The 12,246-nt window shown below is 34.5% G+C and overlaps 1 protein-coding gene and 1 long non-coding RNA gene across 4 annotated transcripts in view; one reads left to right on the top strand and one right to left on the bottom strand.

The window, feature by feature from the left end:
* LOC127553660 (uncharacterized) overlaps nt 1-1,203 on the bottom strand; it is a 52,077-nt gene extending 50,874 nt beyond the window's left edge. Inside the window, exon 1 of the long non-coding RNA XR_007951796.1 lies at nt 1,110-1,203. This is a non-coding gene — a long non-coding RNA (uncharacterized LOC127553660). The remainder of the gene's footprint in view (nt 1-1,109) is intronic.
* Nucleotides 204-12,246, top strand: part of PNPLA4 (patatin like phospholipase domain containing 4) — a 53,801-nt gene continuing 41,758 nt past the window's right edge. The window contains exons 1-4 of one of the 3 annotated variants that reach the window (XM_051984563.1): nt 204-830; nt 2,907-3,091; nt 6,339-6,433; nt 6,609-6,744. In XM_051984563.1, coding sequence (XP_051840523.1) covers nt 2,912-3,091; nt 6,339-6,433; nt 6,609-6,744 — 411 coding nt within the window. In that variant the 5' untranslated portion in view covers nt 204-830; nt 2,907-2,911. Of the gene's footprint in view, nt 831-1,218; nt 1,510-2,906; nt 3,092-6,338; nt 6,434-6,608; nt 6,745-12,246 lie in introns of those variants that run through there. The other 2 variants (XM_051984562.1, XM_051984564.1) reach the window with 2 other exon arrangements.

A 12,246-nucleotide genomic window follows, 5' to 3' on the forward strand; every position in this document is an offset into this window, starting at 1 on the left:
TACAAAAACACTAAATGGTAGAAAGAAAAGAGGGATGAAGATGGAGGACGAGTAAATAACTTTGTAAATTCCAGCTCCTGGAACAGTTGGAAGTTAGCAAAGCCTAAAAAACGTCACAATGTCTATTATTTCCTGAAATCATGGTCTCAAAATACCTAGATTTGCGTCACAATAAAGAATGTTAAAAAAAAAAAATCACAAAACTAGGTCAATTATGCTTGCGGGTACTTTCTTTTTTCTTCCCCGCCCTCCCTTTTATCCTTTTTGCTTTGCTTTTTAACCTCAACATGGAGATTTAAAATATCCTAACGCTGAGGAGTATTAGTGGAGAGGCAAATATGTGAACACTTTAGATGATCTTGTTGGGAACAAAGAGCATCATCCCATCTCCTGGGCTGCTTCTATAATTGCGACCTTGAGGAATGTCTTGGAAGAGGCGGGGAGGAATCAATGAGCATCTGATCCCTGAAAATTAGAGTCGTGACACAAAAAAGATACTTGCGCTTCTTGCTTCCTCCCCTCCTCCCCGCTCCTGTCTATTCTGGCTGGCACAATGGGTGGGTAGAAGAGCCCTGCAGAAATGCAAGAAGCCCTAATTTCCATAGGATAAGAGGGAGTGAGAAGAGAAAAGGAGAGGAAGTAGTGCAGACAGAGAAAGTAATGTGATGAAGGGATGGAAAAGAGCAGAAGACTCAATTAAAAGTCCGAATCCTTTCTGGAATCACCAGTACCTGACACACACACACTAAGATACATATATACAAGCCGGCAGGTTTGTTTTACGTGTCTACAGACCAAGAGATTAAAGGGATAACAGAGAGCACTCCAAGGTGAGATGTATTGAAAGTCTGGGTTATCAAACATTCACATGAATTTTTAAAAAATACTGTCAGTACCTGAAACAGGTACCACGTGGGGGGGAGTTTTACGCATGCGTAGCAGTGGTGCGCGCTCCAACTTTTAAGAGGGTGGCACCCGCGCTTGCGCAAAACTTCTCTTTCACTTAATCCTCTCTTATCCTCTACTTCTCTGTAACCCTCTCTCTCAGGTTAATTTCACTTTTTAAAGGTTTTACTTTTTAAAAATATAGTTTCGATTCACACAGAAACCTTGCACGACGTCCGCATCGGTACGATGACGTGAATAAGACGCCATATTAAGGGGCGGGGCTTGATGTCTTCCTTGGGCGAGGGGGAGCTGTTGTTACTCCTTCCCCGATCCTCTAGTCCTTTCTCTCTACTCCACTCCTTTCTTCTAGATTCGCCCCTCCCCCGGCATTACGCCCCTCGAGTTCCGGGAAAAGAACGTCCCCAGCGGGGAACCAAGCACGTCCCCGGAGCCCGCCTGGAGGTGGCGGCGCGACTAAGAGGGCGGGAGTTGAGTTACCGGGCGGATCCACTTTATGTGTGTCAAGGGGGGAATAATTCAACATGGATGTATCCCGGGCCAGAATTGGTATGACGGAGAAAAGGGAGAAGAAAAGGGAAGGGAGGTGAAATAGGGATCAAGGTATAGTTAGAAGTTTCCTCTCGCTTAGAACCTCTCCCAACTCCAATCCTGCCGAATGAGACTCTTCTTACACTTCGGCCGGAGGCTGTCCAATGATTGCATCTGTTTATATCATCTAGTATCTTTCATTTGCCTCCACCACCCCTACCGCCCTCATGGTTGGGACTGAGTACCAAGTCCCCCACCGGAAAGTATCTGAAGACTGAATTTGACCTTCAGCCGGCACTCCCCTCTTCACTCACCCTTTAAAAAATAAAATCTCAAGTGGGGCCCAGCTGAATATAATCATGCTCACCAAATTGAGGTCTGGGAAAAGGACTCTTAGTCAATATAAAAGCAGTTTTCCCGGGGTTGAAACCTCCATCCTTCCATCACAACTAACATTTTTTTTTTAAGAATTCGAAATTGATGATGGGTTGTGTTATGAAGTGAAAAAAAAAAAAAAACAAGAAAAATAATTAGAGTTTTTAAAGATTATTTCTGTGGAAGCCCTTTAGTGAATGCATTTTCCTCTTCAGGGCAATGAATACGGGCCTCTGTTAGATCTCGCAGGAAATGGAGCTCTGAGGGTCCACATTAGCTCAATTGTACTGCTCCCCTAACCTATTCGTGGGACTCATTCATTTTCCTAAGAAAACAGAATAGGCTTATGGGAGGCGAGGGGGAAGGGGGAAGAGTGGGGGGGGGCGGGGCGGAGAGGGAAGAGTCTATATCAAGAGCAAAAGTTCTATTCAAGAAGGCTGGAGAGGTATTTTAAGTGACCCATTCCAAATATACTTTCTTAAGGCATGAGAATTTCTAGGTGTGGGGAACAGATTCATTGAGTCTTTAACAATATGCTTAGATTCTGTCTAGTAACGTCTTCAACTTAAATGTCTTAAGGGAATAATTTTATCAGTGAAATGTTGATACTAGATATGAAAAAAAAAGTTAAATTTGAACCTTTTTTTGAGCGAAGGTTGTATGATCTATGTTTTTATTTTAAAATATATGAGGCTCACTAAATTGTTGGGTAATTGTGGCAGCATTTTAATTTGAATTCTAATGATGAATTAGGGGAAAAAAAAACAAAGGTAATACTATATCTAGGTTCAGTGTTGCATGTGTAAAGGGAATATGGATCCCACTTGTAACTAGGTATAATCACTGTTAATTTTAACATTATTCGATTTTTAGTAAAAATGTTCCATTTCTTTTAAAGTTCAGAAAAAGACCAAATATTGTATCTGAGATAGTAAAAGTTTTTTTCTTTTAAAAAGGAAGGGAATAGGTGATGATAATCTACTAAACAAATATAACAACTAATATAATAAATAAAAAAGATAATTTAAATATTGAGGGTAAAACACAGTGTCTTGGGGATTTTTTTTTCCTGACTTAAATGTCTTATTTCACAGCAAGAATGAAGCACATCAACCTATCCTTTGCAGCTTGTGGATTTCTGGGAATATACCACTTGGGGGCAGCATCTGCACTTTGTAAACATGGCAAACAATTTTTAAAAGCTGTAAAGGCCTTTGCTGGAGCTTCTGCAGGATCTTTGGTTGCAAGTGTTCTGTTAACTGCACCAGGAAAAATAGAGGTAATTAAGTGGTAACTAAAATATGTACCATGTGGAGAAATTAGGATAAACTATCAAGACTTTTAGCTTTACCAAATATTAGGTTGAAAAATAGGCTTGATAGGGAAATAAAAATATTAAAAACTTAAAATTGAGTTAATTTGGAATCTCTGCATTTTCCCTTCCCCCATATACTTTTTTTTTTAAGATTATAATACATTGAAGAGAAACTGAGGGAAAGGAAATATTTTATTTTTGTTTATTTGATCTTGGATTCCAGTTCTGTTTTTTTTTTTTTTTTCCCCAAAGGGAAATTCTTTTATAAGCATACAGATTTTTTTTTTAACCATTGAGCAATCTCTCTCTGTCCCTTGTTTTTAGGGAAAAAAAAATTCCCCTTTCAAATATGAGAATAAAATTCCTGACTTCGGATCCAGTGACAAAAAGTGAAATAATCTTGCTTTTGATGAAGCTGGAATATTTTCATTTCATTTGTTTCATTTATAGAGCCAATTCCCTAGGATCTTTTTACTATTTTCCTTTGATTTTTTTCCTCTTCCTTTTCTCCTGTCCTCCATGTAAGGGAAATTCTTTGTCACCTGTTTTCTTTGTAGGGTTATTTTTACCACTATTTAAACAAGTATTAGTGCATTTATCTGTTCAAAACATATCTTAAAAATGTGAAAAGAGGACATTTTAAAAAATTGAAAATAAGAATAAAGTTTTCCATTCAAATCAGTGCAGATTAAAAAATATTAAACATGTACTCTTGAATAATATAAATACCTGAGTAAGGTACAAACTCTAGATTATGTAATGTATGTGAAAGGCCTTAAAGCTTTGCGTAAATACAAGTTATAAAGCCTAGTCTCTTATTTAGGAGAAAACAATGGAGGCTAGCATTTTAAAGCCATTATATTTTTGTCCCAAAACATACATTCTCCTCCCCTTAATATTGATCAGTGCAGAATTAAATAGTTAGGAAAGATAAAACTGGAAACCACAACTGCAGAATAAAAGAATTTATGACAATATAGCAAATTGGATGTTCTCAGGTATCTAATTCCCCATCCATTTTGTTTTTGTTATATTGTAGACACAATCCAAGTAATATAATTGGAGATGCTACTTTTAGACTGTCTACATGATACAATGGAAGAATGATAAATTTGGAATTAAGGGACATAGATTTGAATTAGAGATCTGCTACCTGTATGACCTTGGAGAATTGAATTAACTTGTCTGGCCCTCATCACTTAAGTGAGGACTTGGACTAGTTGACCTTGAAATCTCTCTTGGCTCTAAATCTATGATCCTGTGACCTGCAACAGTTCCCAGATAGATTGGTAAGATTTTCCTTCTGTGTCACAGCAATGTGTGAAGACACATGAGAACATCTCCCTAAGTCATTTTTTGTATTCTTCACTGAAACTTCCAGAATAGTAGGTATATGATATACTTTGTTTTTCTTGTGAGACAAATGAAGGAGAGAAGGGAACCTGTGATTTTGTTTTTGTAGAATTCTGTTGAGAAAACTTCTTAATCCAAGTAGATCAGTAGTCTTTCTGTAACTTAGAATCTTAAAATGTTTCCTTGAGAGTTTGTGTCATTTGGCCAAGATGGACCAGAAAAGAGTTTTGAATCCAAGTCTTATGATTCCAGGTCAGCTCAGTAGCCAGTTTATGTCAAACTGCCTGCCTGACCAATTGAAACATTTACAATGGACAAAGCACTGTGCTAAGTGATAGGGATACAAATTAAAAAGCAAACTTTTAAAGAGCTCACATTCTAATGGGGGAAAAAGCACATGAATGGTTTTAAGTATGAGTCAAACAGAAAGATCCTTAGGGTATCAAATGGATACCAATGCTTATTTATGTCATTTCCCTTTATAAAATCATATATTTTCTGATATTTAACTATTTGACAGTGCCAAAGACTTTGGTGGCAAGAACTTTCTTTTCTGGGTCTTCAGTAATTGGCTGTAGCACCTGCAAGAGTGATTGTCAGGCTGCATTTCCACAGAAGATGCTTCCCAGGATGGCTGCAGGCAGTGATTGCTACACCAGAGGTTCTTGGGTTTAGGGTACTGGGGTTGGGGGATGATTGTCAACATAGTGGTAGTGGTGTTTGGACTTGTCTGGAACAAACTGTCTCCTGTCTCTTCTTCAGGGTGCTTTGTTGCCTAAGCTAGGGTGGCCTGCTAGCCCTGTGAGTAATAGTTTGCCAATTGGTGGGAATTGTTGTTAGCATCCCTATTTTCTAGTTATTTTCGCCAAATAACTAGGACATTCAAAATTCAGTAGAATAACTCATTAATCTGTTCTTTTGTTACTTTTTGCAATTACTTAACACTGGATAAACCTATATCATTGAATTACTGTAAAATTAGGATAATTGTATAGGGGCAATGTGGTCTGCTGGGGGTTCCTAGTACACAACATTTCTTATTCCCATCTCCATGCCTTTTCACAGGGTGTCCTGTGTGCTAGCTATTCCAGGAACACATCCTTTGCCCCCAGTTTTTTAAAAATTTTGTCTTTATTTTGTTTTTAATTTTCTAGATTAAAGATCTTTTCTGTTAAGACTATGAACTCTTTGAAGGCATGGGCTATTTTATTTTTACTTTGTATCTCTAGAACCCAGCCTAGTGCCTGGCTCATACATAATAGGTATTTAATAATGCTTATTGAATTGCATCAGAATTCCATCTTTATTGCTTTCTACCACCTGTCTTACTTTGGATAAATAGCTTAGCCTCCTTAGGTCAGTTTCCTAATGTATAAAATGAAAGAATTGGATTCTATAAATGACCTTTCAGGTACCTTTCAAGTGTAGATCTGTGAGCCTATGAATTTAAATTGGTTCTCATTATTTCTATCTTCTTGTATTATGTTTACAACTACCTTTTCCTCATTTACCAGAGATGCCTTTAGCTAGTTGTCCATGAAATATTTATTGCATAAAAACGTCCCACTTAAAGGATTGGTATTCATCTCATTAGCTATATTATGCTTCCATAATTCCTTGTCAGATCAGTTTCAAACTGATATATATACACACCCAAATATTTTCATTGCTGTGAAAAATTAATGAATTCACATTTTATACATGTATAATTGAGCCAGAAGCAGCTGACACTAGTTATCTTTTAATTACAGGGCAAATTAAGTCCTTGATATATTTAATACTTGGTTGACAAACACTTTCCCCAAAATGATTTGTGGTTAAGATTTTGTTTAATTCTAGTGAATATCTTATTTTTCAGGAATGTAATGAATTCACATACAAATTTGCTGAAGAAATTAGAAAGCAGTACTTGGGTGCCATAACACCAGGTTATGATTTTATGGCACGTCTAAGGTACTTATTTATATTTCTTATGTATTGTGTCTTATGTAAAACCAAGAATATATGAAGACAAAGTATTGAATACTTTCTGTACAAACTGTGGCATACTCAGCACTCTCTCTTTTAAAATATTTACAAGGTGTTTAATAATTAAAGGTGAATAATGCTTATCGTTTCTCTTCTTTAGAGAAGGCATGGAGACCATTCTTCCTTCTAACGCTCATGAGATAGCAGAGAATCGACTTCATGTATCTATCACTAACACAAAAACCAGAGAAAATTACTTAGTTTCACATTTTTCCTCCAGGGAAGACCTCATTAAGGTAAGGAAGTTGCGTGTCATCCTATAAGAAATAAAGCAGAGTAGTGATTTTTTTTTCTTTTGTTCACTTTGCAGAGCCTAAAGATATAATTTTTTAAAATTGTAGATGATCTTTTACACTTCTTACAGATTTCCCCTGAAAAAATTGGTTCTCCAAACCTATGTAATTTTCTTATTTATTTCGAATCATTTTCAGTTTTATGTTTATTCTTTGAAACTGTTCACTGATTCTGTTGAGTGAGCTTGAAAATTAGTAGCATGAGAATTAAATATGCATGGGAGATTCCCTGACTAGCTAATTTACAATTAACAATATGCTTCCTAAGATAATGGGTTAAGGGAGATGATGACTGTAAATGGAAAATAGGCAAATTCCATCTTTTAGTGTCTTGGATAACCTGAGGATTTTTTTGCAATTAAAGCAAGCAGCTATTTTTCTGTGATTTAAAACATCATTTATTTGGGCTAAGTGAAAGGAGTGCCATTTTTATTTGGTTAAAAGTCCAAATTCCAGAATTATTCTTCAGATGTTTATAATAGCACAATTAATTGACTAGTAGATGACAGATTCTTTGGCTATGAGAACAACCCATGAAACAACAACAACAAAAAATACTTAGTCCTTAGTCCTCATTTTCATAGAATACTGATGGGTTAGAGAAGCCATGGAGATGGAATAAGCATATAAGGCATGTTGATAACACAGTGGTGGTATAAACCTAGCTCCTTTGACTTCATTTCCTATGTTTTTGGTAATGTAAGGGGAAGGTAAAAGGATTAGCAATAAGAACTATTTGTCTATTGGAAAGTATATCTATTGCTTTAAACTAAAGAAAACAGAAACCACAATTTTAGGTAGAGTGATATAGAAAAGAGGTCTCTATAAAAAAGGGGCCTACCTTTCTCATCACTACCAGCTGATTATTTCTCATCAATGGACAAATAGACAAAAGAGATCTAGGAGTGGCAATATTCCTCAGACCAAAAGTCTTGCTATGGGTCAACCTTCACAGCCATCATCTGAGGAGGAAACTCCTGTGTAGGAGGAACCAGCCATGAGACGAGAGAAGAAAATTATAGCAAAGTAGAATAAATCACAGGCTTTCTTTAAAGTTTAAAAAAAAATAAGTTGAAAGAATTATTTTCAACCTTCACCCAAAGGCAAGAAAAACATCAATTCATAGTTATAAAAAGACAAACATTAAAATAATTTTATCATTTTATCAATGTCTGTTGTGAAGGATGAAGAGGTAAAGGAATTCTATGAAGAACCTTGACAAGGTTCCCCAAACTTACTAACTTTAACATGAAGAGCAAAGATGGATGGGGTAAAAAATGTTAAAAAGACAAAAATTTTTAATACTGAGGGGTGTCACCTCTCCATATAATTAATAAATGAATGCTTTATTCAACTATATTTGTTTTTATATAAATGTGCATATTATTTATATATAATTAATGCTATGTATATGTGTGTGTATATATATAAATATACACAAGTGAGTTGAAAGGTTCTAAGCATTGTTAATATCTTCTATCACCATAAAATATGAATTTGAACATATTCTAATAGAAGTAAATAACTTATTTCTCTTAATGGGAGATATATCAAAATAAACTATGGACAGATAGACTACCCACTATGGGGAGTAAAGAGTAAAATTAATAATAATAATATTATATTACTCAATAATATTATATTACTCAATAATTAATTAATAAAATAATTAATATACTCAATAAAATTATATTACTCAATAATAAGAAGTAACAGTAAGAAGAATTAAATCAGCTTCAATATGATCTCTATAAATAAACTAAGGCTAAAAATGGGAAATTTAAAAAGACAAGGATATTGATTATCATTTCTTTTTAAAGTTTAACCAATATAAAACAAACATTACAAGGAAGGGTCCAAGAGAGCACAGAATATGTGAAAGCCAGAAGGCACTTGATCTCACTAAATGAAGGGAGATGATAGCCAATGGCAACACATTTAAAATATAAAATTATTTGTAAACCCAACAGAAAAAAATAGAAAAGATTGCAAGTAGTATTGCCTTTCAAAGAAATCCAAATAAATTATATTATCCCAGAAAATTACATGAAACAGACAAATAGAATTTGTTTTTTTTTTTAAATAACAGTGTTTTTTTAATATTTTATTTTTATCATTAGCAACAGAGGAACTATTATTTAGGTTGACTATTATTTAGGTTGACAGTTCCCAGTGTACTATTCAAAGAAGTAGAAAGATGAAATAGGGAAGAGTAACTGGATCAAACAAATACACAATAAGAAAATGCATGCTGTAAGAAACACAATCTTGAGAATATTGAGGTGATCATGTTAAAAATACGTATGAATATATTTACATAATACATGTAAAGGAAAGAAAGGTAACAAAAAAGTACAAAAAATATTGATTGATGTATCTATCAGTCCTTCTCTCCCCCTCCATAATTATGAGAACATAAGTAACTACTATGTTTTTTTCAAATTCAGTGAAATCATCTACATGTAGATTGAAGGTGTCTTTGATGAATATATGAGAATGAAACATTCAAGCTTTACAAATGATTCTCTGTAACCTACTATATTTTTTAAGTCACACATTTGACTAAAATGTGCTTAGAACATAAAAACTTGGTATTTATTATTGATTACAAAAAACAAAAAAAGTCTTTCTTTTGCTAAAGAAAAATTCAGCCATAAAGGGAATCTTGTAGCAATAATTTCTTAATTATATGCTAAGCATAGAAGGGATTCCTTGATAATTCATTCACCTCAATAACTTTGTCCTGCAAACATTGGATTGTTGAGGTCAAATCAGACAAAATAAAAAAGTATGCTTGCCTAAAGCAATTTGTCATTTTCATGGAGAACATCTTTCATAGAAGCCAAATGGAAAAGAGATTCCTTGTAGATAATGTTGTTGCCCTTGATAGATTATATTGTAATTTCATCCATTCCCAGAATATTACATTATATTATAATTTCATCCATTCCCAGAATATTACTGAGACTCCTCTAAGAGATTAATGATTACTAAAAACATATTGCATGTTGGCAATTAATAGACATAAAAAATTCCTTAATAGGTAAGTGGTTTAAGAATCAGTTCTTAGAAGAATTGAAAACTACTAAGAAACATATGAAAGCATACTATCATTGCTAATAACAGTCAGTCCTGAGATTTGATCATCTTCTTGTTCTAAGTCTTTGTAATCCCATGGAACATCTATCCTCTAAGCCACCTTACTACCTGTTTGACCCTAAAAGCCAACAAATTGGAAAAGATTATATTGTAATGCTGGAGAAACTGAGGCAAGAGAGAGATTAGAGAGCTTTTAATATTTTATTAATGGGAGAGTAAGATTGACTGGACAGGACTCTCGTCTCAAATTATCCAGTGCTGAATGGGAGAATCTAACCTTTAAGTAGCTTTGGAGACAAAGAAGAGGGAAAGCATGGGAAAGCCTCTGTCAAGCTAGAAAAGGCCATAAACCAAAAAAACCCTCAGAGACAGGAAGTCTGAATACACAGAGATAAAGATGTCAGTGAAATATCTTGGAATATTTTAGAGGGATATTGTAAATTCTTAAGGACAGAAAAGAGTCAGGAGGTCTACTCTCTTGTTTATCTTGCTTGGGCTAACAGTTTATAATCTTAGAATAATTGGTCCTCAGTAATGGACGGGGGAGGGGGGAAAGAAGGGGAGGAGAGGCGGGGTTTACAATTTAGGGGATTGACAAAAAACAATTAGAGAAACTGAGACAAGAGAAACTTGTGCAGGGAAACCGAGTCAGGACAGTTAAAGAGAACTGTGGCATAACAATATAAGATGACAGTGATTAGTATGGACGAGATTGTGTAAAGATGAGCACGTGGTCTATTGGTGAAGCTGTGAATTGATCAAGCAATTTGGAATTAAGAGAAGAAAATGACGAAAATATCCATACTTTGATCCAGAGATTTGCTAGGCATTTACCTCAAAAAGTTCAGTCTCAAAAAGAAGAGCCTCATCTATATCTTTTTATAGTAGCAAAGAACTGGAAATAAACTGAATGACCTTTAATTAGGGAGTATCTAAATAAATTGTGGTATGTGAATATAATGGCTTAGAAAACAATACAGTAATTTTAACTGTCTCAAGCTGTTTTATGGCTTTTTTTTTTTCTGAAATAATTGGGGTTAAGTGACTTGCCCAAGGCCACACAGCTAGAAAGTGTTAAGTTTTTTGATTTAAATTCAGATCGTCTTGACTTCAGGGCTGATTCTCTATCCCCTATGTCACCTAGCTGCTCCTGGTATATTTTTTGGACTTTTTTTTTCCCCTTATAATGCTTTATGTTTAAAAATCTTAAATGAAGTAAAATTCCTAAGGAATCAAAGTTGTAGGTGAGCCAAACAGTAATAGAAAGATGGATTAGTTGCAAGAAACAATTAGGTACTCATTAGTTAGAGCATTGGACCTTGTGTCAAGAAGACCTAAGTTCAAATACAGCCGCAGACACTTAAAATCTGTGTATCTTAGGCAAATCATTTAATTTCAATTTCCCTCAGTTTTGTTGTCTATACAATGGAAATAATAGCACCTACTTCCCATGGTAATTGGGAGGAACAAGTGATATATAATTTATAAAGTGTCTATCATGTGATACCTATTATTATTATTAAGGGGAAACAGTCAGGCTGCAACATTTTTCAATAATGACCTGTGTTAAAGTGGCAAAAAAGCTATCAATGAGAAAATTGTATGATTAGAAAAAAGACATCTTATCACCTGATGATCAACTTCACTGAAGACAATGAAATGTTTGAAAAAATAGAGGAAATCCATCAGCATATTGGAAGTGAACAATATATGAAAGTCCACAAACAAGCATTCTACAAGATTTGGGGAAAACACTTTTTTAAAATTACCTGCATTGATAAGATTATTATTCTTTTTTTTTTTTTTTTAATATCAAACAATGGGCAAGGAAGGGAAGCAAAGTGATATAATTTATAGAAAGAGCACTAGACTGAGGATACCAACTTTCTAGTAGTAATTGTGTTATTCACATATGATTTTGGGTGAGTCACTTAAATTCTGTGACCTCAATTTGTATAATTGAAAAAATGAGAATTATTATTATCATTATCGATTCCTTTCACTTAAGAAAGGGGATCTTTGGATCTCAGATTTGCACCAGTCTAGTAAAGCACTGCTGAATAGTATTCCCTTGGGACTTATTAGCATGGGTAATCATTTATATGTAAATGAATACTTCTAAAGTGCTTGAAAGTAAACACTTATAATCTTATTTATATCATTAATTTCTCTAGCAAATTGTTTCCCTCATATTACAAAGGTATGTTTAAGCCCATCCCAGGCCCAGAGTTTTACAGCCTTTGAATATGGAATCCAAATAGGTTAACATTTTGCCAACCAATTAATGAGCAATATACACATAAATACATGTACATCTCTAGCTTTGTAATCTATAAAAGCTGACCA

The sequence above is a fragment of the Antechinus flavipes genome, chromosome 3 (assembly GCF_016432865.1).
Source record: "Antechinus flavipes isolate AdamAnt ecotype Samford, QLD, Australia chromosome 3, AdamAnt_v2, whole genome shotgun sequence".
NCBI classification, from domain to species: domain Eukaryota; kingdom Metazoa; phylum Chordata; class Mammalia; order Dasyuromorphia; family Dasyuridae; genus Antechinus; species Antechinus flavipes.